Consider the following 23,747-nt stretch of genomic DNA (forward strand, 5'->3'; position numbering starts at 1 on the left):
ATTCTCATAGCCACTTGGCCTGGAGGTCAAACCCTCCCTGGAATTAGCTACAACAATCAAGGTTTAACTATAAGACTGCGAACAAAGACCACTAAGGGGTGCACCAAGGAAGCATAACAAATTGCGGAGACAAAGAAACAGGACAAAATTGTCAATGGAAGAAATAGAGTTCAGAACCACACTTTTAAGGTCTCTCAAGAACTGTTTAGAAGCTGCCGATAAACTTAATGAGATCTACACGAAAACTAATAAGACCCTCGATCTTATATTGGGGAACCAACTAGAAATTAAGCACACACAGACTGAAATAACGAATATTATACAGGCCCCCGACAGCAGACCAGAGGAGCGCAAGAATCAAGTCAATGATTTGAAATGCGAGGAAGCAAAAAACATCCAACCGGAAAAGCAAAATGAAAAAAGAATCCAAAAATGCGAGGATAGTGTAAGGAGCCTCTGGGACAGCTTCAAGCGTACCAACATCAGAATTATAGGGGTGCCAGAAGATGAGAGAGACCAAGATATTGAAAACCTATTTAAAGACATAATGACAGAAAACTTCCCCCACCTGGTGAAAGAAATGGACTTACAGGTCCAAGAAGCTCGGAGAACCCCAAACAAAAGGAATCCAAAGAGGACCACACCAAGACACATCATAATTAAAATGCCAAGAGCAAAAGATAAAGAGAGAATCTTAAAAACAGCAAGAGAAAGAAACTCAGTTACCTACAAGGGAATACCCATACGACTGTCAGCTGATTTCTCAACAGAAACTTTGCAGGCCAGAAGGGAGTGGCAAGAAATATTCAAAGTGATGAATACCAAGAACCTACAACCAAGATTACTTTATCCAGCAAAGCTATCATTCAGAATTGAAGGTCAGATAAAGAGCTTCACAGATAAGGAAAAGCTAAAGGAGTTCATCACCACCAAACCAGGATTATATGAAATGCTGAAAGGTATCCTTTAAGAAGAGGAAGAGGAAGAAAAAGGTAAAGATACAAATTATGAACAACAAATATGCATCTATCAACAAGTGAATCTAAGAATCAAATGAATAAATAATCTGATGAACAGAATGAACTGTTGATTATAATAGAATCAGGGACATAGAAAGGGAATGGACTGACTATTCTTGGGGGGGAAAGGGGTGTGGGAGATGTGGGAAGAGACTGGACAAAAATCGTGCACCTATGGATGAGGACAGTGGGTGGGGAGTGAGGGCGGAGGGTGGGGCGGGAACTGGGAGGAGGGGAGTTATGGGGGGAAAAAAAAGGAACAAATGTAATAATCTGAACAATAAAGATTTAATTAAAAAAAATAAAATAAAAAAAAGACTCTTTTTTCTAATAAATCATTATAATACATGGTAATTTAAGATTTATAATGTTCTTATTTAATAGTCTAAAATATTAGTAACTTTTTGCAGGTCCCTCTAAATTATTTACTTGATTTGACTGGTCTAGGAAACCTTTGACCTTATGTATATGGATTACATTCAGGGTAATGACAGAGAAAAATAAGCAGTGCACTAAGGATATAAGCAGAAGAGGGACCTTTAGAAAATATGGAGAAGGATGAAGTAAACCAGGGCAGTGAGATTTCACAAAGCCAAGGAACAAATAAGTTGCAACCTGCTGACTGGTTTGCTGATTCAAATGCTGCAAAGAACTAAGTACAGTAGAGACTTTAAAATGCCTATTGAATCTAGTGACAAAGAAGATACTAGTGACTATAGTTAAATAATTTTAGTGGAGCAGCAAGGCCAAAAATGAATGCTGTGAATTTAAGAAAGAAAGCGTGATGAGGACTGGAGACACTGGCTTCTACGATTTTTTCTGATAATTTGATTTTAAAGGGAAAAGCGTTTTTTAGCTTTAGTGTGGATATAGGATTTGGGTTGATTGGTTGCTTGGTTTGTTTGTTTGTTTTGAAGATGGAAGCTGATTGAATAATATTACTGTTAATAGAAAAACCAGTGGAGGGACAAGGATTTTGAAAATATAAGAGATAACGGAAATGATTAATGGAGAGGGATTCTGAGAAGATGAGATTAAATGGAATTCTATAGAATACAAATGGAAGGCTTCTCTGCAGGCAGGAAAGGTGACCTTCATCCTTTATGCATCATGAAGGAAGGTGTAGAGCCTCAGCCTGGGACAGTGTGGCTTCTGCACAGCTCTTCATCAGTAGTCTCTGTGAATGGTGCCTACACTTGTAAGAGGTACATCCTTCCCAGTTCACATACAGGCAGGTTAATTTGGAAGTCAATGGGACCAGAATTTGGAGGAACTACAATCAAGGAGAAGAATAGCCAGGGAAAGTCTCTTGAGACAGAGCAGTTAATAAATCAGAGAGGAATTAGGAGAGAGAGGGAAGCAAAGGGGGAAAAGGTATCACCTTCTCTCCTCCCTACATTTCCTGTGCCAAAGTTCCATTAGGCTTCACCCTTTCCGAGTTATTCTTCCTCCACCCACCAGAGCATTCATTCTCTGAGCTCACTGTGCTCAGGAAGGTTTTAAGAAGAAGACAATCTCTCAAACTCATGCAGAACAAGAGAGGTATTTAAATATTATAAAAAGGATTTTAATCTAAAAGAACACATCTCTAAAGATGAAGTTAAGCAGTTTACTGGTCATAGAAGAAATATTTTTTGTGCCTTTATATTTACTTTAGAACCCATCAGGAACCATGACATTTAGTTTGTGAACTAGGTAACAACACCCAATCAAGGGGTGCATGGAGCTGAAATCCATCCCTGGTGAGGGTGATATTGACAATTTGAAATTCTATTTCCCCCCCTAATTTAAATCAACATGTATTAAGTCTATACTCTGTACCACAAAACTAGACATCATTTCCCCAAATCTGACTGTTCAAAGATCAGGCAGCCACCTGAGGAGGGAGATGGGGTGATTGTTTCTGCAGTAAATCTGTGAGTACGTTCCTGAGGAACCTTAACCAGCCAGAGGTGGTCACTTCGTTTCAGAAAACAGGACAGGAAGTGGGGCTTAGAGAAATTCAGTCAAGACAGGGGTCTTTGAAATGAGGAGGTGAAGGAAATATGTGCTTGGAACTGAATCTGAATCCTATACATTTGGGTTGATAAGGCCACACAACCCTGTTAGGGCAGGAAGGACCAAACAAAAGCAGAAAAGCAGAAAATTTCTAAGTTTAAAAACAATGACTGACAGGCTAACTTCTCTCCATGCACCTTAACATAAAAGCTTTTTTGTTGTTGTTTTTTTGTTTTTTCTATAACTATACTTAATTTTATTTCTCAGACAAGAGATCATTTGCTTAGGAATTAGTACAGTTTTATAATCGCCCTTGTTTTTCCCTGTTAGTGATTTTTTTTATTGTTGACAGTATTATAGATGTCTCCCATTTTTCCCCCTTTACTTCCTAGTCAACCCCTCCCCAACCACCAGGTCTTCACTACCCTATTCCATGTACATGGGCTATGCATATAAGTATATTACATTATTTGGTTTCTCTTTCCTCATGCCCCCACCCCAACATTGAGGTATGTCAGTCTGTTCTATGCCTCATGCTTCTGGTCTTATTTTGTTGGTCAATTCATTTTGTTCTTTACAATCCACAAATAAGTGAGATCACGTGATGTTTGTCTTTCTCAGATTGTCTTATGTCACTTAGCATAATAGTCTCCAGGTCCAACCATGCTGTCCCAAAAGGGAAAGAGATCCACCTTTTTTACAGCTGTATAATATTCCATTGTGTAAATGTCCCTCAGTTTTATTATCCATTCATCAACTGATGGGCACTTGGGCTGTTTCTAAATCTCAGCTATTGTAAATAATGCTGCTATGAACATAGGGATGCATATATTCTTTCTGATTGGTGTTCCATGGTTTTTAGAATATATTCCAAGAAGTGGGATTGCTGGGTCAAATGGAAGTTCTATTTTTAATTTTTTGAGGAAACTCCATAGTGTTCTTTACAGTGTCAGTATTCCCACCAGCAGTGAACTAGTAATCCCATTTCTCCACATCCTTGCCAGCACAGGTTGTTTGTTGACTTATTGATGACAGCCATCTGACAGGTGTGAGATGATATCTCATTGTGGTTTTAATTTTCATTTCTCTGATGATTAGTGACTTTGAGCATTTTTTCATATGTCTCTTAGCCATGTGCATATCTTCTTTGGAAAAGTGTCTATTCATGTCCCCTGCCCATTTTTCAATTGGGTTGTTTGTATTCCTTTTGTTGAGTTGTATGAGTAGATTATATATTTGGAGATTAACACCATATCAGATGTATCCTTGGCAAATATGTTCTGCTATACAGTGCATTCCCTTTTCATTTTGATGGTGGTTTCTTTTACTGTGCAAAAGCTTTTTATTTTTATGTAGTCCCATTTGTTTATTTTTTCTTTTGTTTCTCTTGTATCAGCAAAAATTCTGCTACATGAGATGTTACTGCCTATGTTTTCTTCTAGGAATTTTATGGTTTCATGGCTTATATTAAGTCTTTTATCCATTTTGAGTTTATTCTGTGTATGGTGTAAATTGGTGGTCTAGTTTCATCTTTCTGTATGTGTCTGTCCAGTTTTACTAACACCATTTGTTGAAAAGACTGTCTTGACTCCATTGTATGTTCTTGCCTCCTTTGTCAAATATTAATTGGCCACAATGGTGTGTGTCAATTTCTGTGTTTTCTATTCTGTTCCATTGGTCTATATCCCTGTTCTTGTGACAATACCAGGCTGTTTATATTATAATGGCTTTGTAATATAGTTTGATATCCGGTATTGTGATCCCTCCAACATTTTTCTTTTTTCTCAAGATTGCTGAGGTTATTCAGGATATTTTATGGTTCCATATACATTTTTGGAGTATTTGTTCTAGTTTTGTGAAGTATGCCATTGGTATTTTAATAGGAATTGCTTTGACTGTATAGATTGCTTTGGGTAATCTGAACATTTTAACGATGTTATTTATTCCAATCCATGAACCTGGTATACCTTTCCATTTGTTTGTATCTTCCTCTGTTTCTTTTTCAATGTCCTATCATTTTTCAAGTACAGGTTTTTTAACTTCTTGCTTAGTTAAGTTTATTTGTAGGTAACTTATTTTTTGTTGTCTCAATGGTAAATTTGTGGGAGGGGTCTCCCCTCTGAATTGCTGACAGTGGGGCTCAATCCCAACCTCATCATGTCAGCTGTTATACAGGTGCTGACAGAACAGAATAAGACACAGCAGGACCAAACCAAAAACACCACAAAAATCAAGCTATACAAAGCAACAACAACAACAGGAAAGACTAAGAAGAAAAAAGAAGAGAAAGCAAAGCAAAGAAAAACTAAAAAGAATACTAAAAGACACGAGACCAAAGACTTATATTGGATACTAGAGGCCTGGTGCATGAAATTCATGCACTGGGGAAGGGTCCCTCAGCCCAGCCTGCACCCTCTCGCAGTTTGGGACCCCTTGGGGGATGTCCACCTGCTTGTTCACTGCTCCTTACCACTCGGCTTGCTGCTCCTTAGTGCTGCTAAGGAGGTAGGAGAGGTTCCTGCCACCACTGCTGAGCTCACCAGCCATGAGCCCGGCTTTTGGCTGAGTGTTGCACCCCCTGTGGGAGCACACTGACCACCAGGAGGCAGCTCCTATGTTGAGCGTCTGCCCCTTGGTGGTCAGTGTGCATCATAGCGACCGGTCATTCTGGTTGTTCCACCTTAATGGTCACTTAGGCTTTTATTATATAGATAAAGAAAATCTGAGAAAGAAGAAGAAGAAAAAAATGGCAATATGGAAACAAGAAGGAAGCTAAAAGAACTACTATAGAAAGAAAAACAAACGAACAAACAAAAAAACACTCACAAACACTCACACACATGAAACAAAAGCAGCCTGGCTAGCATTGCTCAGTGGTTGGGCATCAACCTATGAACCAGGAGGTCATGGTTCTATTCCCAGTCAGTGTACATGCCCGGGTTGCTGGCTTGATTTCCACTGTGAGGTGTGCAGGAGGTAGCTGATCAATGATTCTCTCTCATCGTTGATGTTTCTATCTCCCTCTCCCTCTCTGAAATCAATAAAAATATATTTAAACACACACACACACACACACACACACACACACTCAAAACACTTTGAGTATGCTATTTGTAAATCTCATTTGATTTTGCTCTGATGTTGTTGACTCTAGGCCATTGGTGAGTCTATCCTGGGCCTCCTGGAAACTTCTATGTTGCAGGCTAATGTGAGCCACTGTCTTTTTCTGGCCCTGGGCAACCTGATTGAGGTCAGATATGTTGAAGCCCCTAGTAGTCCAGTGAGCGGGGACTTCTTATCCCAGAGGCTGGGTCTGCCTCTAGTCTCACACCCTAATTTTCCCTGTTTTGAGTTGTTCTCCCTTCTCCCACAGAGCTGGGTTCTGCAGGAGTATCCTGGTCTTGGCTGTTGGGAGGGGCAGAGGGGCTTCCTCTCTTTCAAGGTCTCAGCTCAGCCTGGTTTGTTGGCACCTCCTCTCTGCCACCTGCAGAGGCATGGATTTTCAACCCAGGGCTGTTTGCCCTTGCCTCAGATCATCACAGGTCAGGTCAGAAGCAGCTGTTTTGCTGGTGGGAAAGAGGGCACATTCCTTGTATTCTAGGTAGGCAGGGCTGATCCTCTCCTGGTCATACTGTTCAACCCCCTTTCTGCTCACCAGCACGAGTTCCTCCAAGAAATGAAGGGTCTCCCAGATTTAATATTGGGCGTGTCCTTCAGACCCCTCCAGTGTAGGCTCACCCTAAGCGCCATTGCATGGTCCTTCCCGCTGCTCAGGAGGAACTTCCCAGCTGCACTATGGCAGGGTGCTAGTGCTACTCTATCCAGGGACTTCACACCAGGCTTCCACGGCTGCACCCACTCTGCAGTCTCCACAGCCAGTGCCCTTGGGGCCACATCTCTCAGTCCCAGGCACTCCCATCTCACCCACAGATCTGCAGTCTCTTCAGTCTCCTCAGGTCCTCAGTTCTAGTCGGTACAGGGTGGGGGAGGCTATATCTATCTCTCTGGCCTTCTGTGCAGTTCTTGCCCCTGAGCTCTGGCAGTGGATACAAACAGCAGGGCTCTAAGGCAGTGGTGGCAGCACAGTAGCAGTGGTGGCAGATAAGTCTGCAGCAGGGGTGATAGCCCTGCTGTGTCAGTGGCAGTCGTGAAGAGGTCCCACCGGTGTCTACTTAGGCGCATAGTCCTGGTTTGTGTCCTTGGAGGGTGCTCGGCCCAGGGCAGGGTGCATGTGGGTTCGGGCCCAGGCTGCAGTGAGTCCGGGTGGTGGCAACTCTGGGTGCCTAGCTGCTGCTGCTCCCTGCAGCCTCCTCCCAAAGAGGACCTTATAAACTCCTCAAGATGGTTGTCTTCAAGCCAGAGACATGCCCAGGGAGTGGCTGTGGAGGTAGCAGCTGCTCCTTGTCCAGGGGAGCACACACCATCAGACTGTCCCTAACACACACACACACGCACACGCACACACACACACACACACACACACACACACTCGTGCATGTCCACATACTCCCCCCCTTTCACTCCGGTCCTGCCAGCCCATGTTAGCATCAACATAAAAGCTTCTAAGGAACACTTTACTAGTTTCCTTCAAATAAACATTAAATCATCTACCTGCAAAGGTCAGCTTTTAATCACACTAATAATCTTCCCAGAAGTAGGAGAGCTTCCGGCAGGTGGACTCAGCAAATGAGCTGGATTCACCTTGGTGTCATGTCAGAACTATTCTGAGTGGTGCTGCTGCTCCTCTCAGAGACCCTAGCCCCTGAGCTCCAACTTTGGGAAGTTTACATCTTGAGAGGGGCTTTCTTCAACTTCTTGTTTATTCCCAACCAACCCATTCATTTATTCATTCACTTATTCATTAAAATCATTACTGAGCATAAAGTAAGTACCAGGCACTAAATAGAACAAGAGGGATTTAGGATACAAAGGGCAGGGAGTAGGAAATAGATTGCATTTCATTATTTTCCTATCATAAAATTTATACCTTGAGATGCCTCAGGAAGACATTCTCAGGTGAAAGATGGGGAGTTAGGAGAAATGCAATCAACCATTTCTGTTTGTACATGGTCAGCCCTTCCCCTCCTTTTCCCTCACCCATACTAGCTATATGTAACCCAATATTTTCTGGGAGAAGAAAATAACCTCTATCCCTCCTGTGACAGCTAATTGCTTGTCTCGCTCTAAGGGAGTCTGCGTCTGTGAGTAGATATTTAGTTGGGTCCAGCCTTCAAAGGACTCAAGTTTATCTTTATGGCAACCCCATAAGGGAGCTAATCTAAGCCTTCAAAATATTTTCCCCAGCCTTAGCTTTCTTCTTCAAAATTGTATTTAATCAAATATTTAATCACCTCCTCTAGATCATTCAGAAAATATTATTAGTATTTTATAGGTTATGAAGGTATTTTCATTGCTTATTTATCATTTACAATTCCCCCATTAGCTTTCAAAAGAGATTTGAGGCTGCCTAAGATATAAACTGCATATGTCATACGGTTTTTAAAATATAATAGTATAAAGAAGTGAAGGAAGCTTTATGATAGCCCCTATTGTTTCTTTCATAGAAGTCACATTAAAAAATCATGCAATGCTAAGGTACTGAAAGCTTACACTTGATACTAGAGCTTCCTTATTAAAGTCCTGTGTGCCAACATTAACCGAGGGATCCCCATGGGCCAGGCACTATCCAGTACTTTACAAGCATTAACTTGTCTCACTCCTGAAACACACCCATTGGGGGGATATCATCAACTTTATTTTAAATGAAAGAAAACTCAAGATTAAAGAGCTTAAGTAGCTTGCTCAAAATTTACACAGCTAGTGAGTGGCTGAGAGAATGCTCATCCAGGTAGGTCTGATGGTCTCCAGAGCACTTTATTGCTAATCAATATTTTTATTTATTTTAATTTTATTAAATTTATTGGGATGAAGTTGGTTAATACAAAAATGTTTCAAGTGCAAAATTCTATAATACATCATCTGTATATTGCATGATGTGTTCAATTCCCAAAGTCTAGTCTCCTCCATCACCATATATTTGAACCGTTTATCCTCTTCCACCTTCTCCTTCCCCCATTCTGGTAACCTCCATATTTTTGTCTGTTTCTATACATTTGTTTTGTTTATTAGTTTGTTGCTTTCTGTTTTATATCTCACATATGAGTGAAATCGTAAATATTGGGTAGCATCCTATTAGTGGATGGATCATAAGATCAATTTCGAAGCTTGTAATCCCTTTTCAAGCAAATATGATAGAATAACAATGATCAGAGTACATCCCACAAAGTAAAAACAAGTAATATTTCAAGAAATTTTATTTACAGTCTGTGTGTAAAATTTATATGTGATACAAAATTTATTTCTAACTGTGAATTACTATCTTAAAAAATGCCAAAGCTACTACACTAAAATATATTGACCCTCACTCACACACATTCCAAACATAGGAGGACTACTAGTTTTCATAAATCTGCTTTCTACAGAAATCTTTATAAGAAATAAGTTAAGAGATTTGAGTTTGTGGAGGGCAGAGCCGGGCGCGCGCAGGCAGGCGGCGGCACAGATGAAACTGAGGCCCCTTCAAGTGAAGTGACTTGCCTACGGCTACACAGCTGGATCACTCTGGCTACTGTGTTGACAAGAGACTGTGGGGGGCAAGGGTAGAAGCTGGAAAACCTGGAGGAGGCAACTGCACTAGCCTAGATCTCCTGGGCGTGCTCCCTCTTCACGCTGCTCATGCCACTGGGACTGGGGCGGCGGAAAAAGGCGCCACCTCTGGTGGAAAATGAAGAAGCTGAGCCAGGCCGTGGTGGGCTGGGTGTAGAGGAGCCGGGGCCCCTGGGTGGAGGTGGGGTAGGGGGGCCCCAAATGGGCTTGCCTCCCCCTCCCCCGGCCCTGCGTCCCCGCCTTGTGTTCCACACCCAGCTGGCCCACGGCAGTCCCACTGGTCGCATCGAGGGCTTTACCAATGTCAAGGAGCTGTATGGCAAGATCACGGAGGCCTTCCGGCTGCCAGCTGCCGAGGTGATGTTCTGCACCCTCAACACCCACAAAGTGGACATGGCCAAGCTCCTGGGGGGCCAGATTGGGCTGGAGGACTTCATCTTTGCCCATGTCAAGGGACAGCGTAAGGGGTGGAGGTGTTCAAGTCGGAGGAGGCGCTGGGCCTCACTATCACGGACAACGGGGCCGGCTACGCCTTCATCAAGCGCATCAAGGAGGGCAGCGTCATTGACCACATCCAGCTCATTAGCGTGGGCGACAAGATCGAGGCCATCAACGGGCAGAGCCTGCTGGGCTGTCGGCACCACGAGGTGGCCCGGCTGCTCAAGGAGCTGCCCCGAGGACGCACCTTCACACTGAAGCTCACGGAGCCCCGCAAAGCTTTTGACATGATCAGCATGCATTCAGGGGGTGGCCGTCCTGGCTCCGGCCCCCAGCTGGGCACTGGCAGAGGGACTCTCCGGCTCCGATCCCGGGGCCCTGCCACTGTAGAGGATCTGCCCTCGGCCTTTGAGGAGAAGGCAATTGAGAAAGTAGATGACCTGCTGGAGAGTTACATGGGCACCAGGGACACAGAGTTGGCGGCCACCATGGTAGAGCTTGGGAAGGATAAGAGGAATCCAGACGAGCTGGCCGAGGCCCTGGATGAGCGGCTTGGCGGCTTTGCCTTTCCTGATGAGTTCGTCTTTGATGTCTGGGGTGCCATTGGGGATGCCAAGGTCGGCCGATACTAGGACTCCCACTGGACCTTGCGATGACCTGAGCCGGGCCTGGTGGGAGCCTCTGGGGTGAGGGCACCACGGCCCAGGCTCCGGCATCCGGGTTCGCCTGGCCCTGGCCCAGCAGTCCCAGGATGTGGCGTGGAGGTGGGGCTGAGCCACTGCCCCACTCCAGTCGGTACACTCCTCCCTAATCCCAGCCTGGCTGGGGTCCCCAGCTGCCCCCCTACTCCCACCCTGTTCCCCACCTACCTCAGCCAGATCAGGCTCTGGGAGGGACCGGCCAGATTGGGCAGCCAGACCCCACCCGCAACACTTTCCACATCAGCGGCCAAACTGGTCCCTCTGTCTCCCTGCGGCCTCGGGTTCTGTTTGGGGGTCCTGACCTCCTGGTTTCCTGACATAAGGAATTCAAAAGGGGGAGCGGTCCCCCCCCCCAGCAAATACAATAACCCCCCCTCCCGCGATTCCTCCAGAGGAGCTCCCTACCTCTGCATTTGAAACACAAGTCTGCTGTGAACCCCCCACCGCCCCACCCCACTCCTATGTCTCCCTCAGCCCAGCCCTGGACAGACAGGGCATGAGGGATGATGGCGGTGGGCTTTTGTATCTGAATTTGCTGTCGAACATAAAGACTCTGTTGTTGAAAAAAAAAAAAAAAAAGAAAGAAAGAAAGAAGAGATTTAAAAATCCATGACTCGGTATACATGTCCCCGTGGGAAGCAACTTCACAAGCCAACCCCCAAGCAGAAAAAGTTTTCCTAAAATAGTCAGATCTGACTTGTCCTGGGCCTATTTGCTGATAGTAAATCATTCATCCACCACTGCAGCAATAGTGGAGAAAATAGATTTTTCTTTTGTAAGAACAAAAGTCCAGAGATTTCAGGAAAGCATTTGAGAGCCATGCTCTCCACTCAGGGAAAACCCACATCTTCTGGGGAGAATGTGCACTGTTACATCCAGCAGCTCCCAAGAGAGGGCCAGATTCTCCTCTTCTATGCCTTTGCTGCATAAAGGACTAAAACTCAAGTAATCCAATACTCCACTCATTCTCTAACAATATCACTAAAAGGTTAACATTAACTTGTAACTCACACATAGCTTTAGGGCTGAAAATCAAACTCCTGCCCTAAAACAAAGGCACTATTTCTTAAACAATGAGGGCCAGCAGGCTTCACATACTTTAGGAGAACTTGGTGATCATTCTGCTGGGAGAACACCTTGCTACAGGCACCATGTCTTAGAGGGCCCAGCTCTCACAAAGGCATTTTCCTAAGATCCAGAGTCGAAGTGCTTTCATGTTTTCAGTCTCCATTTCTTCATCTTTACATGTCGATATTAACACCAATCACACCAAGTTGCTATTAAATGAAATAATTAGGAGACACCCGCCACAAAGTAGATGATGCTTCACAAAGGTTTGTTCTCTGTCCTTCTGCCATATTAAAAACATTGTCACACCAATCCAAGGAAATTCCTGGCCATGATGCGAAACTTCAATGTTGTGGCTAGAGACACTTAGCCAACACCCCTCTCTCCTTTCCATTAGTCATACTGAACTGTAGCCATGCCTGAGTCTACACTCTTCTAAATCAATTTCTGTGAAATTTTATGTTGTACTCCTTTTAAAAAATACATGACTACCACCATTCTACCAGAATATGTATAAAGAACACATCTCTTTACTTCCTGGAAAAGTACTCTTACAAAATTGAAAGAATGCCTCTTACATCTAAGTTTCTGGAATTTCTTGGTCATCTTATGGTCAGAAATAGTTAACTCTGTAAATGTTATCTTTCCTTTCTGGGTTTCTTCATTTAATGTAGCAGTTGTTCAACTTTCATTCATCTTCTCTTATGTTCCCTGCCCAAGAAGATGATTTTTAGTTCATTCTCATAGGGGACTTATGCTTCTTGAAATGTAGGATCCTTATTCAATTGATATTCTCATAGCACAGTGATTAAGATGGCCCTGTGGAGTCAGGGGGATGACTCAAATCTGCCCTTTGTGACTTCCCAGATGGATGACTGTATTTATCCCTCAAACATATATATATTTGCTGGGGTCCAACCCCAGCAGGTCCAGGGGTCCCCAAAGGTGTGGACAGAGTCGGCGAAGAAGGAATGACACTGAGACAACCTTCAGTTGATCAGCAGCCTAGCCAGGATCTCTAGCCAAGTTCTGTGTTGTTTTGTTTTTATTGTCTTGTTACATCTGTATTTATACCAGTTGATTTTAATCCTGTCAATTTCTATTCCAAAGGTTAGGGTATTTCTTATCTCCATTCCAGGGAGTAAAGATTATGTAGCTTAAGGGTGATTGTTCATAATTAAAGTGATTAACAACCCGCCTGGCATTTAGTTAAGGGGTTTTATCCCCTCCCTAACTTCAGGGAAAAATCCCTACCTGGGGAAACAACCTTTCTTGGAGAGATGACCTTGGTTAAAACACATAGTGCCAAGAAGGTGCGCAAACACATCAAGAACAGCACGCCATATACGCCAGGTCCCTTGAAACATACGCTGTGCAGATGTTTCCTTTCTGCAGCGACCGCGCCAAGCAGCAAGGATGGACTGGCTTCCAGCATATATTTATCTCAAGAATAACTGAGATAAACCACTGTGCCAACCACCTAGCACACAGTGAGCTCAATGAGATATTGTTACTTACTATGATCTCCTTATTTAAATGTTGTTCTGGATTTCTAAGTTATACTTACACTGTCCTTTGCATATGTATTTTTTGTTACAAGTCACTTCAAATCCTTCTTGTAAAAGATTAATGAGTAAATAAATCCAGCAATTTGATCCTGTGAGCTCACAGTCTAGCCTTTCTGTTTCTAGGAGTGGATTTGATTTTCTCTGAAAGTAGGACAATTGCTTCGGTATTGCTTACTTAGACTTCCTGAAGTGACTTCAGAATAAGCCTTGATTCCATTCTTGGTGTAGCTGATGTTAGATATGATTGCAATTGTTCATAGAAATTGTGCATTATAAATAACACCAGACAAACTCAACTCATAGGGTTTTGTGAAAATTAAATGGGGCAACGTGAAAAGAGTTTGGACATATTAATGCTTTCTTGCTATTACATAAGATTTGTGTCCTCTCTTTCACACAGATTTTGCACTGACTGAAGACAGTGTAATCACTCCTTTGTGCCAAAAAGGATATTTCCCCTGTGGGAATCTGACCAAGTGCTTGCCGCGTGCTTTTCATTGCGATGGTGTGAACGATTGTGGGAATGGTGCTGATGAGGAGAACTGTGGTGAGGACTCCCGCTCAGCTCCATATGTGTACCCCATTTTGTGAACCCTCAAACTGTGGGTGAATCAGATAATAATTATAATGAAATGGAAAACATGGTTTGTTATTCTATAGGGAAATCCTTTGTAACACAAATAATAGCTCCCAAATTTATTTATGACTAGAGGCCTGGTGCACGAATTCATGCATGGGTCAGGTCCCTCTGGGTGGCCTGCAGGGAATGGGTCAAAACCCACAGTCCAATGCCTCTTTCAGCTCCTACCTGCCACTTCTGCTCATTCCAGCCCCACTGTGCCTGCTGCAGGCTTGTGCCCAATCATTCCTGATCAGGAGAGACTCGCGCTGCTGCAGAAGCACTCGCCAGCTATGAACCCTGTGTCTAGCGCCCTCCCAAGAAGAGTGGCCTGCGGGATTGGGCTGAAACTGGCTCTCCAACATTCCCTTAGGGATCCCAGATTGTGAGAGGGTGCAGGTCAGTCTGAGGGACCTCACCAGTGCAAGATCAGGCAGGGGAGGGACCCTGGGAGGGCTCCAGGGTGTGTCCGGCCCATCTGGCTCAGTCCCAATAGGCCAGACCCCAGCAGCAAGCTAACCTACTGGTCAGAGTATCTGCCCCCTAGTGGTCAGTGCACGTCATAGCAAGTGGTTGAGCAGACATAGTATATCATTAGCATATTATGCTTTGATTGGTTGTTTGGTTGTTCTGCCATTCAGTCTATTCACATATTACCCTTTTATTATATAGGACTAGAGGGCCAGTGCATGAATTCGTGCATGGGTGGAGTCCAGCCAGCCCAGCCCCAATTGGGACGGATCGAGGCTGGGCCTTTTGGGAGAAGGAGATTGGCCAGCTGTGGGGAGGGGCCATGGTCAATTGGCCAGAGGGCCCCACCCCCAATTGGGGTGGGGTGGTCTCTTGGGGACAGGGCCAGCCATGGGGAAGGTCTGTGGGCAGTGGGCGGGCTGGCCACGCCCCCAAATGGGGTGGGGGGCCAATCCTGGGTGGAGTTGGCTGGGGGGAAGGGCACTGGGCCAATCAGGTGGTGAGGGCCCATCGGGGGCAGAGCAGGTTGAGGGGAGGGATTTCAGGCAGTTGGCTGGCCAGCCCTAACCCTGATAGGGGTGGGGGGGCTGATCCTGGTTGGGGCCAGGTGGGGGGAGGGGCTGCAGGAGGTTGGCTGGCCAGTCCCGCCCCCTATTGGGGTGGGGCGGGCCTATCAGGGGTGGGGCCATCTGGGGGGAGGGGCCAAGGGAGGTTGGCCAGCCGGCCCCACCCCCTGATCAGGTCAGTTCGCTGACCGCAGTGGGTGTCATAGCAACTGGTTGTTCTGGTCGTTAAGGCATTCTGGTCACTGGCTTTATATATATATATAGATAGATAATTATCTGAATTTTCATATACAGAGGTTGTTTAAAATAGAAACACAGTATTACAAAGCATTATATTTGATAAAAATTATATTTTAAATTCTACTTGGATATACATATATTAATTTTAAATGCCTTTCTATAACTACCTTGTTATGGCTTTGTAATTGGTTCAATATGAATGGGCCTGCCTAGAGAATTTATTTAACAGACCCATGTTGAGTGCCCACTATGTCCCAAGTGCTCTCAAAATCACTGGGACCCACCAGGTTTAAGGGAGACAATAATCTTGCCTTTGCAAAGTTCACATGGACCATGTGAACAAGGAGAAGGATAAACTTATACATAAATAAATACTTTCAGAGTGACAGTGCCAGGAAGTATATAAAACAGGATAATGGGCTAGAAAGTGACTTGGAGGGAGGGCTACTTCAAAGACATACCAGAGAAAGCCTCTCTGAGATGACGTTTGAATTGAGAATGAAATGAAGAGGGAAACCATGAAGTATTCTGGAGGAACAAAGTTCCAGGCAAAGGAATAAGCAAGTGCAAGGGCCCTGAGGTTGCATGAAATAAGACAATGTGTTTATGGTACAAAAAAAAAGCCAGTGTGGCTTGCACAGAGTGAACAAGGATATAGAGGGTGAAGAATTAAGCAGAGGCCAGATCATGAAGGGTCTTACAGGCCATTTTAAGCCTGTATATTGAAACTGTATATATTGTCTAATATAACCTGTGCATTTTCTTCTCAAAGAGACTGTGTCAAGAGAGGCTGATATGCCTAGTTAGTCACAGAGTAGACACAAAGACCCAGATCTTCTGAATCTGAAAGAATCCCATGTGTTTTATACCACACAGAGCTGCAACTTGTTATAACTGCCCAGCTAGCAATCAAGGGGACACAGCAAAATCCAGGATGCTCAGCTGATAACAATTTTGAAAAAGAAATGTATTTTAATAAACACTGCCTTTATAATTATTCAAAGCGTGTGTATACATTTTGAAGGATACCCTATGTTTCCATTATATATTTTATGACACATACATTTGAAATCTTTGTAATTTCAAAAAAGAGAAAAACTCTAGATGTCTACCTAGTTTTCTCTCTTACTTTCAATGCTATCATTCTATTCTTTAAAGCAATTTTAACTGATTTTATTATCAAATTATTAGACTTTTGTTTTGCACTTTGACATTTGATTTACAGCATAACTGACACATATTCATCACCATTTTACAGGGGACACTAGTGGATGGGCGACTATATTTGGCACAATCCATGGAAATGCTGATAAAGTGGCATTCACCCAGGAGTGCTGTAAGTGGCATTGCTTCAATGACTCTGGATGTTTTGAGGTGTATAGGTTTATATGAGGAAGGTGATCAATTCCCTTTATATTTCCATTTCAGTTCAATGTGTTTCAGGATCACACTATATCTACTATATGCCTGGGGACTGAAAAAGTAAAGAGAAAAATACAAAAAGCTCCATTCATGCTCATTATTATTTATTTTTTAAAATATATTTTATTGATTTTTTTTAAAGAGAGGAAGGGAGAGGGATATAGAGTTAGAAACATCGATCAGCTGCCTCCTGCACATCCCGCACTGGGGATGTGCCCGCAGCCAAGGTACATGTCTCTGGCCCGAATCGAACCTGGGACCCTTCAGTCCGCAGGCCGACGCTCTATCCACTGTGCCAAACCAGTCAGGGCTCATTCATGCTCATTATTGTGTTAGTTTCTGATTGCAAGAATGTACAGGTGTGGACTAATTATGATAAGTAATAAGGAACTTATTCCCTTTAATTACTTTCTTCATACCAACTACTTTTCAGCTCTTATGTTAGGAATTGAGGGTCTAATACTAAGATGTGGCCCTAGCTCACACATGCTTAATATTGTAACAGGAAAAACAAGTCCCTATAGAAGCAGGAATGGTTCAGCATTAGTGAAAAACTTGAGGCATGGTGTTTGCATAAGGGAACGTGGAAATCCCTTGGAAGAAATAATGGCTCTGCCATAGATGGGAAAAGACCCAGAGAGAAGATGACATTGAGATGGACTTAGAAAGTCAATGGATGGAAGGAAGGGTAAGAGATAACAGAGTCAGCAGGAGAGAAAGATCAGCAAAATCCTGAGGGGAGAAGGTACAGGGCATGCTTCTCAATGCCTTTCATAGGGTGCTGAATGTGTGGTGGGGGAAGAGCAGGAGCTGAACCTGGAAGCATAGGGCCTGTCCATAAAGCATTTGGGCTGCATGCTTTGGAGTTTGGCCTCTATGTTATAGACAGAATTGTGTCTATGTATACACATGTATTACATATATGTGTAATAATCTAATATATTATATTATATAGAATATACATGATATAGGTACACACATAGACATAATTATGTAGGTGTATGAACAATAAAATACACTAACAGTATATTATACACTTTGTAATACCAGGTTATAATTACCACTTATCATATATTTTATTATACACAAATATATCATATATAAAAGTTAGATATTAAAAAGAGTAAATTAAAAGATTAGAAATAAATATAACTGAAAATTTTGATAGTTTCTCCCTGCACCACAATGGGTCATTTTGTAAACACCCCTTTGTGGAGATCACTTGTGTACACGTGGCAACCACCAAAGTTTTGAGCCTAATTTTCTTTTATGAAGAGGAAAAGGCTCACAATAAGAAGTATTTGTGATAATGATGTTCCCATCAGAATTGTAGAGATTAGATGAGAATGGTGATTCTCAACTTGGGGAACTCCCCTCCCACCACTCATCCGCCAGAACATTTGGCAATGCTTGAAGACATTTTGGGTTGTCACAGCTGGAGGGAGGTGGGTTACTACTGGCATCTAGTGTGCAGAGGCCACAGACACTGCTGAACACCCTAAAGTGCACAGAACAGCTCCCAACAACAGACAGTAATCTGATCCAAATGTCAATCTTGCCTGAGGAGAAAGAATGCTGACAGAGATACTGGTTATTATGTTTCTTGCAATGCTCCAGACTAATACTAAGAATCTGAACCCAGAAAATACCATTGGGAAGAGTGAGGTAGAGATGCAAGCGACATTTCAGAAGACTCCAGATAGCTTGGGGTGAGGTTAGCTTGCAGGTGAGGAAGTTCTGCTCACAGTCTGGTTTAGGCAACAGGACCAGCTTGGGCTATACAGAATTCTTTTATTGGTAAACAAGAGTGTCCAACCACACGTTTTCAATGTAAATAACACTATTCTCAATATCAATAGACATTGAAGTAGTATTTAGGAAGTTGAGCTAATTAGCATAAACTTATAAATGATATAGAATATTTTCCAAAACTTTATACACTAGAAGGCATCTTGTGAATTAAGTAGGTACTCAACACAAGTTTCTTGAATTGATGAAAAGTCAGTGAAATTGATTTTTAAAATAGAGTTTGGATAAAAGTAGTCTAAAAGAAGCCAAGCAATTACAAAGAATTGATACTCAGATTAAAATGAATAATAATAAAGCTTAAATTTTTAAAATAACTCTTTCTTAGCTCCATCAAAACAAATATCCATGGAATTAGAGGCAAAATCAAATGCTTCATAAATGGGTGTTCACCCTCAGACCACCCTCCCCCACCCCCACCACCACAATACATGTGATTGATCGTCCCATGGGCCAACTTGGTCTGGTTTCACCATAGAGTTCTCACTCCTTTATGTCATTGTCTTAATAATTATGAAGGCTCCTTCAGAGCAAGTTCTGAAGACTGTCTTTTCCTTCTAAATGCTTCCAAAAAACGACCCTTCAGTTTTCTTGGCTTTATAGCTGCTCTATACCCTTTACCTTCCACCTTAACTTCATAGCAATAAACACAAAAAACCCAGGTGAGAGCGTATCTGACTTGGTTGATTTTAATAGGCATGATGGTGGCTACTGTAAAACCTGAATCTAACTCTTCTCTAAGAGGAGTTTAAAGGGGGGAAAGACTTGAATTTAATTTGAATCAACAAGTGTTTATTGAGCTGCCTCTTTATGCCACTTGATTAAATTGAATTGACTCAATTATACCCATTAAAGATTTGCTCAAACATACTAATGTCCCTCATTGAGAAGAACATAATCTTGTTTCCCTATACATTTTGTTTGTTTGTTTGGGGTTTTTGTTTATTTGCTATTTAAACATTTCTATGGTTTCTTTCTAATCGTTTGTTAAGTGACTATGAAAAGAACACTGGGAGCTTGAACTGAGATGAATGCCACACTGGTCAGTATTTGACTACAAGAGAATTTTTATTTTCTTTTATTATGGGACTGAATTATTTCATGAACATATAAATGTTATACATTCAAAGAAAAGAGAACAATGTCAGTTACCAGAGATAAAGTCATAATTAAAGTATTTGCCAAGTGAAATCTTGCTCTTTTGGGCCCCTAGTTCTAAACCAGTATCCACCACGTTGTGACTGCAAAGAAACAGAATTGGAGTGTGTGAACGCTGACTTAAAGTTGGTGCCGCCCGTTTCCAGCAACGTAACGCTGCTGTGAGTAGAATTCACATCTTAATGATATTTGCTCCTAAAGTCACTGGAAAAGTGTGGAGCCTGATCTAATCTCTCTTCGTTATGTTTTATGTTACTTGTATATTAAAAAATAATAGAAATACCCTTTAAAACAGCCTGTCATCCAAGAATTCTGTGTGCTTCTTCTCTGGGGAAACAACGTCTTAAACATTGTACGTTAGGTTACCCAGGTTATCCTTTAGCTCACAAATTCCTGTCATCTGGAGTTCTTATTTTCACTTACTTTATGATTTATGTATTGTTGTTAATATGCCATTGCTATACAATTAAAAATTAAAATTAAGGGAGAGCACTCACTTATTTTACCTCCTTTTTAAAAGTGGTAATTTGTTTGAAGTAGGAAGGTATAAGAGAGCTACAAAGCTAGTTGTGTCATAATCATGCATGTGTTTGTGTACTTTGCATAATGTTTTCAGAGTCTCTGGAATTTGCTGTCATATCACAATTTGGGCATGCATAAGCTGGTTGTTTTTTGGGTCTTGTTTATTGTGTTCTATTAAAATATCCAAAGAATAAAAGACAAAATTAAGTCCCCATAGATGTCCCCGTCTATTATGCCAACTGTCTAAAGTGGTCAAATGCTTGCAAGCTGTTTTAATTTTGTGCTATGGACATTTTGTTATCACATGAGAAAGTCTTCAGTTACAACAGTGCTTTTCAAATGTGTGAAGCGGAGTGAAGGATCATCAGAAAGGCTCTTCGCAAGCACAGAGCTTCCAGGAAGAGTTTGCTTGGTCATAAAATCCTTACTGAAATCTTCTTTATATGTTATTTTAGATCTCTGAAGAAAAACAAAATTCACAGTCTTCCAGATAAAGTTTTCATCAAATACACAGAACTTAAAAAGATGTAAGTAGCTATTAAGGGTGTATTAATGGGAAAATCTGGTGGGGTTTTTTTTATGATGTTTTTGATCTAAAAGTAAAACAAAATATAAAGTTGATTATCTTTATATTAAATTTACTTATCTAAATGTAATTAATATTAGATAAAAAAGCATTAAAAAGTATATTATCTTTCCATTTCATAATTTAAAGTGAACTTGTTTTATTATAAACATTTTTGGAGTTAAACTGGAGTTCAGATGAAGCAGCTCAATCAAAAAATACATAGTTCTGTGCTTTTACTCCAAGTCGTTTGGAAAATGACATTGCAGATTCAGAGGCACTAATTGCACCTTTTACCTTGGAAAAGGAGTGTTAGCACAAAAACACTGACCAAAACAAAACAAAACAAAACACACACACACACACACACACACACACACACACACACACACACACACACAAGGGGACATCTGTAATAACTTTCAACAAAAAAGGTATATTAAACAAACAAACAGAAAAAACACTGACAAGAAAGATCAGATAATTTAACACACAGAATGCTGAGATACAAACTGTCTTTCAGGATGACAGAAGAAAATGTGACCTTAGTGAAAGCAGGGATATTATATCTGAGGAAAGAAAATGTGAATAAACCGCACAGTCAGCAGTGAAGAGATGCTAGTCAGTGAGGAGCTAAGTGCCAACATGCTTCCAGCATTGTCCCAGAAAGAAAACCAAGGTCTGGGAGATGTGATCCCTGAGATCATCTCTCTGGAGGACAGAGGTGGATTGTCAACTTGCATGAGCCATCTTTTTTTAAAAAAATATATTTTATTGATTTTTTACAGAGAGGAAGGGAGAGGGATAGAGAGTTAGAAACATCGATGAGAGAGAAACATCGATCAGCTGCCTCCTGCACACCCCCTACTGGGGATGTGCCCGCAACCAAGGTACATGCCCTTGACTGGAATCGAACCCGGGACCCTTCAGTCCACAGGCCGATGCTCTATCCGTTGAGCCAAACCAGTCAGGGCATGAACCATCTTTTGACAGCATCCACATCAAAATAGAAATGGCTTTTGCTTTGCTTCCCTGCTCACTGGACAACCTTATGATGACTACATTAACTTCCCAAATTATTCATTCCAAAGTATTTTGGAAGTTACCTTGGATAGACACCAAACACACTCCTATTAGTGAAATGGGATACCATCTATTTAAATAAAGACATTGAGAATGCTCAGCATTTGAGAGTTTGGTAGCTATGTATCAGTCCCTCTGAGCCTGGTCACTGTGGGATAATGAAGAGATCAAGTTCTACATTTGCCAGGATGATCCTTAGACTAGATTTTAAAATTAGCAAGGTAATACTGTAGGACCCCTTGGCAGTGCCATCTTATTGTTTGGTTCTTCAACATTAGCTATGGAGGAGAACGTTAAAATCCAGGAATAAAAACAATCTGGTCCTTTGCTGCTCCTCAACAGATGCACTTGGTTTGAAATCCCATCAACAATTCTGTGTTGTTGTGAATTGGGAACAGACTCCCTCGTCCAAGAAAGGGAGTCACCAAAGGATGACAGGACCTTGTGTGAGTGTAGGTAACCATGCGAGTTTTCATTACAGCCTCTGTAAATCCCATCTGCTGTAGGAGCCTGCAGCTTCATCCTGGAGCATGTGGTCATATTGTCCTTGTCCCGCAGGAGTAGCTATGCCTTAGCTCTGGGTTTCCAGATTCCTCTAGAGAAAAGGTTTTAACTGTACTACTTCTGGTCTTACTGGAAATTCATAGAATCACCACTTGTTCATTATAGGGATCAATATTGCCTCTGTGCAGCCTGAATAATGCTCAAGGGAGGAAAAATATCACTGGCAAAAAGGAAGGGAAAAGATTCATGCTTTAGAGTAGCTTTTAAATTTTGTTATCTAGAGTTTGAGAAAAATTTATGAATTTCTAATTAAATCTTATTAATCTTAAGGTAACTTATGACAGTCTACAATGGGTAAATAACTTACTAGATCTATAACTAGTTAGTGTAAAAGCCAGAATTAGAGCCTATATCTTCTGATACTCAATGCAATGTTTATTTTACTTTTAAAGTATATTTTATTGATTTCAGAAAGGAAGGGAGAGGGGGAGGTAAATAGAAACATCAGTGATGAGAGAGAATAATTGATCAGCTGCCTCCTGCATGCCTGACACTGGCGATTGAGCCTGAAACTCGTGCATGTGCCCTGACCAGGAATCCAACCATGACCTCCTAGTTCATAGGTCGATACTCAACTGCTGAGCCATGTTGGCCATGCCACTGTGTTTAATTTATAATAACCAGAAACTTCAAGATAGAAAGAATTTGTTCTTAGCATCTAATTGAATCTTCTACCAACACACCCTGTCCTGCTTCATGCAGAACTCCCTTCTATACCTTTTGCCTCCTAATTTGAAAGAGGCTGACTTCTGGGGAGGCAGGGGGCGGTCACTAAAGGATCAAATAAAGAGAATTACAATTAGACTTCTTAGGCCAAGTTCTTTCCTGGACCACTGAGCCATAGCTTTGTTCTAGGTCAATACTTACCTAGCATGGTATCTGCCAGCTCACTGAAAAAAAGAATATGGGAGAACTAGCTTAAATAACTCAGGCTCCAATTTTTGTGTGAAAAAAAGTAGGAATTAATGTTAGTTGCCAGATCAGGTGGAAACTTTTCCAAGTAAATGTTTAACTCTGCTTTGTCTGAGAAAATTTAGGTAAAACATTATAGCCTGATATCTCCCAGCAGGGGTTCTCTTGATGCAAGTTATTTGATGCTTTCTAGGCCATTTGATTCCCCCTCTCCTCCTGAGACTCACAGATAATAGATTATAAGACTCCCATCAGTAAACATTCACTAAATGTCTATTATATGCAAGGGATAGCACAGGGGATAAAATACAATTCTTTATGTTTATATATCTTTTTTTAAATCTATATTTGGAATTCTCAT

At 41.9% G+C, this 23,747-nt stretch overlaps 2 protein-coding genes across 2 annotated transcripts in view; both read left to right on the plus strand.

The window, feature by feature from the left end:
• The first annotated feature begins 9,536 nt into the window (after positions 1-9,536).
• Positions 9,537-11,386, plus strand: LOC132228159 (PDZ domain-containing protein GIPC1-like). The gene is given in 2 exon segments (XM_059684103.1): positions 9,537-10,146; positions 10,149-11,386. Coding segments are annotated over 2 exon segments (999 nt in total). The 5' UTR covers positions 9,537-9,752; the 3' UTR covers positions 10,754-11,386.
• Positions 11,387-12,703: 1,317 nt separating this feature from the next.
• Positions 12,704-23,747, plus strand: part of RXFP2 (relaxin family peptide receptor 2) — a 49,497-nt gene continuing 38,453 nt past the window's right edge. Inside the window, exons 1-5 of the mRNA XM_059681187.1 lie at positions 12,704-12,767; positions 13,859-14,005; positions 16,613-16,690; positions 19,796-19,901; positions 20,718-20,789. Coding sequence (XP_059537170.1) covers positions 12,704-12,767; positions 13,859-14,005; positions 16,613-16,690; positions 19,796-19,901; positions 20,718-20,789 — 467 coding nt within the window. The remainder of the gene's footprint in view (positions 12,768-13,858; positions 14,006-16,612; positions 16,691-19,795; positions 19,902-20,717; positions 20,790-23,747) is intronic.

This window comes from Myotis daubentonii, chromosome 2 (assembly GCF_963259705.1).
Source record: "Myotis daubentonii chromosome 2, mMyoDau2.1, whole genome shotgun sequence".
NCBI lineage: Eukaryota > Metazoa > Chordata > Mammalia > Chiroptera > Vespertilionidae > Myotis > Myotis daubentonii.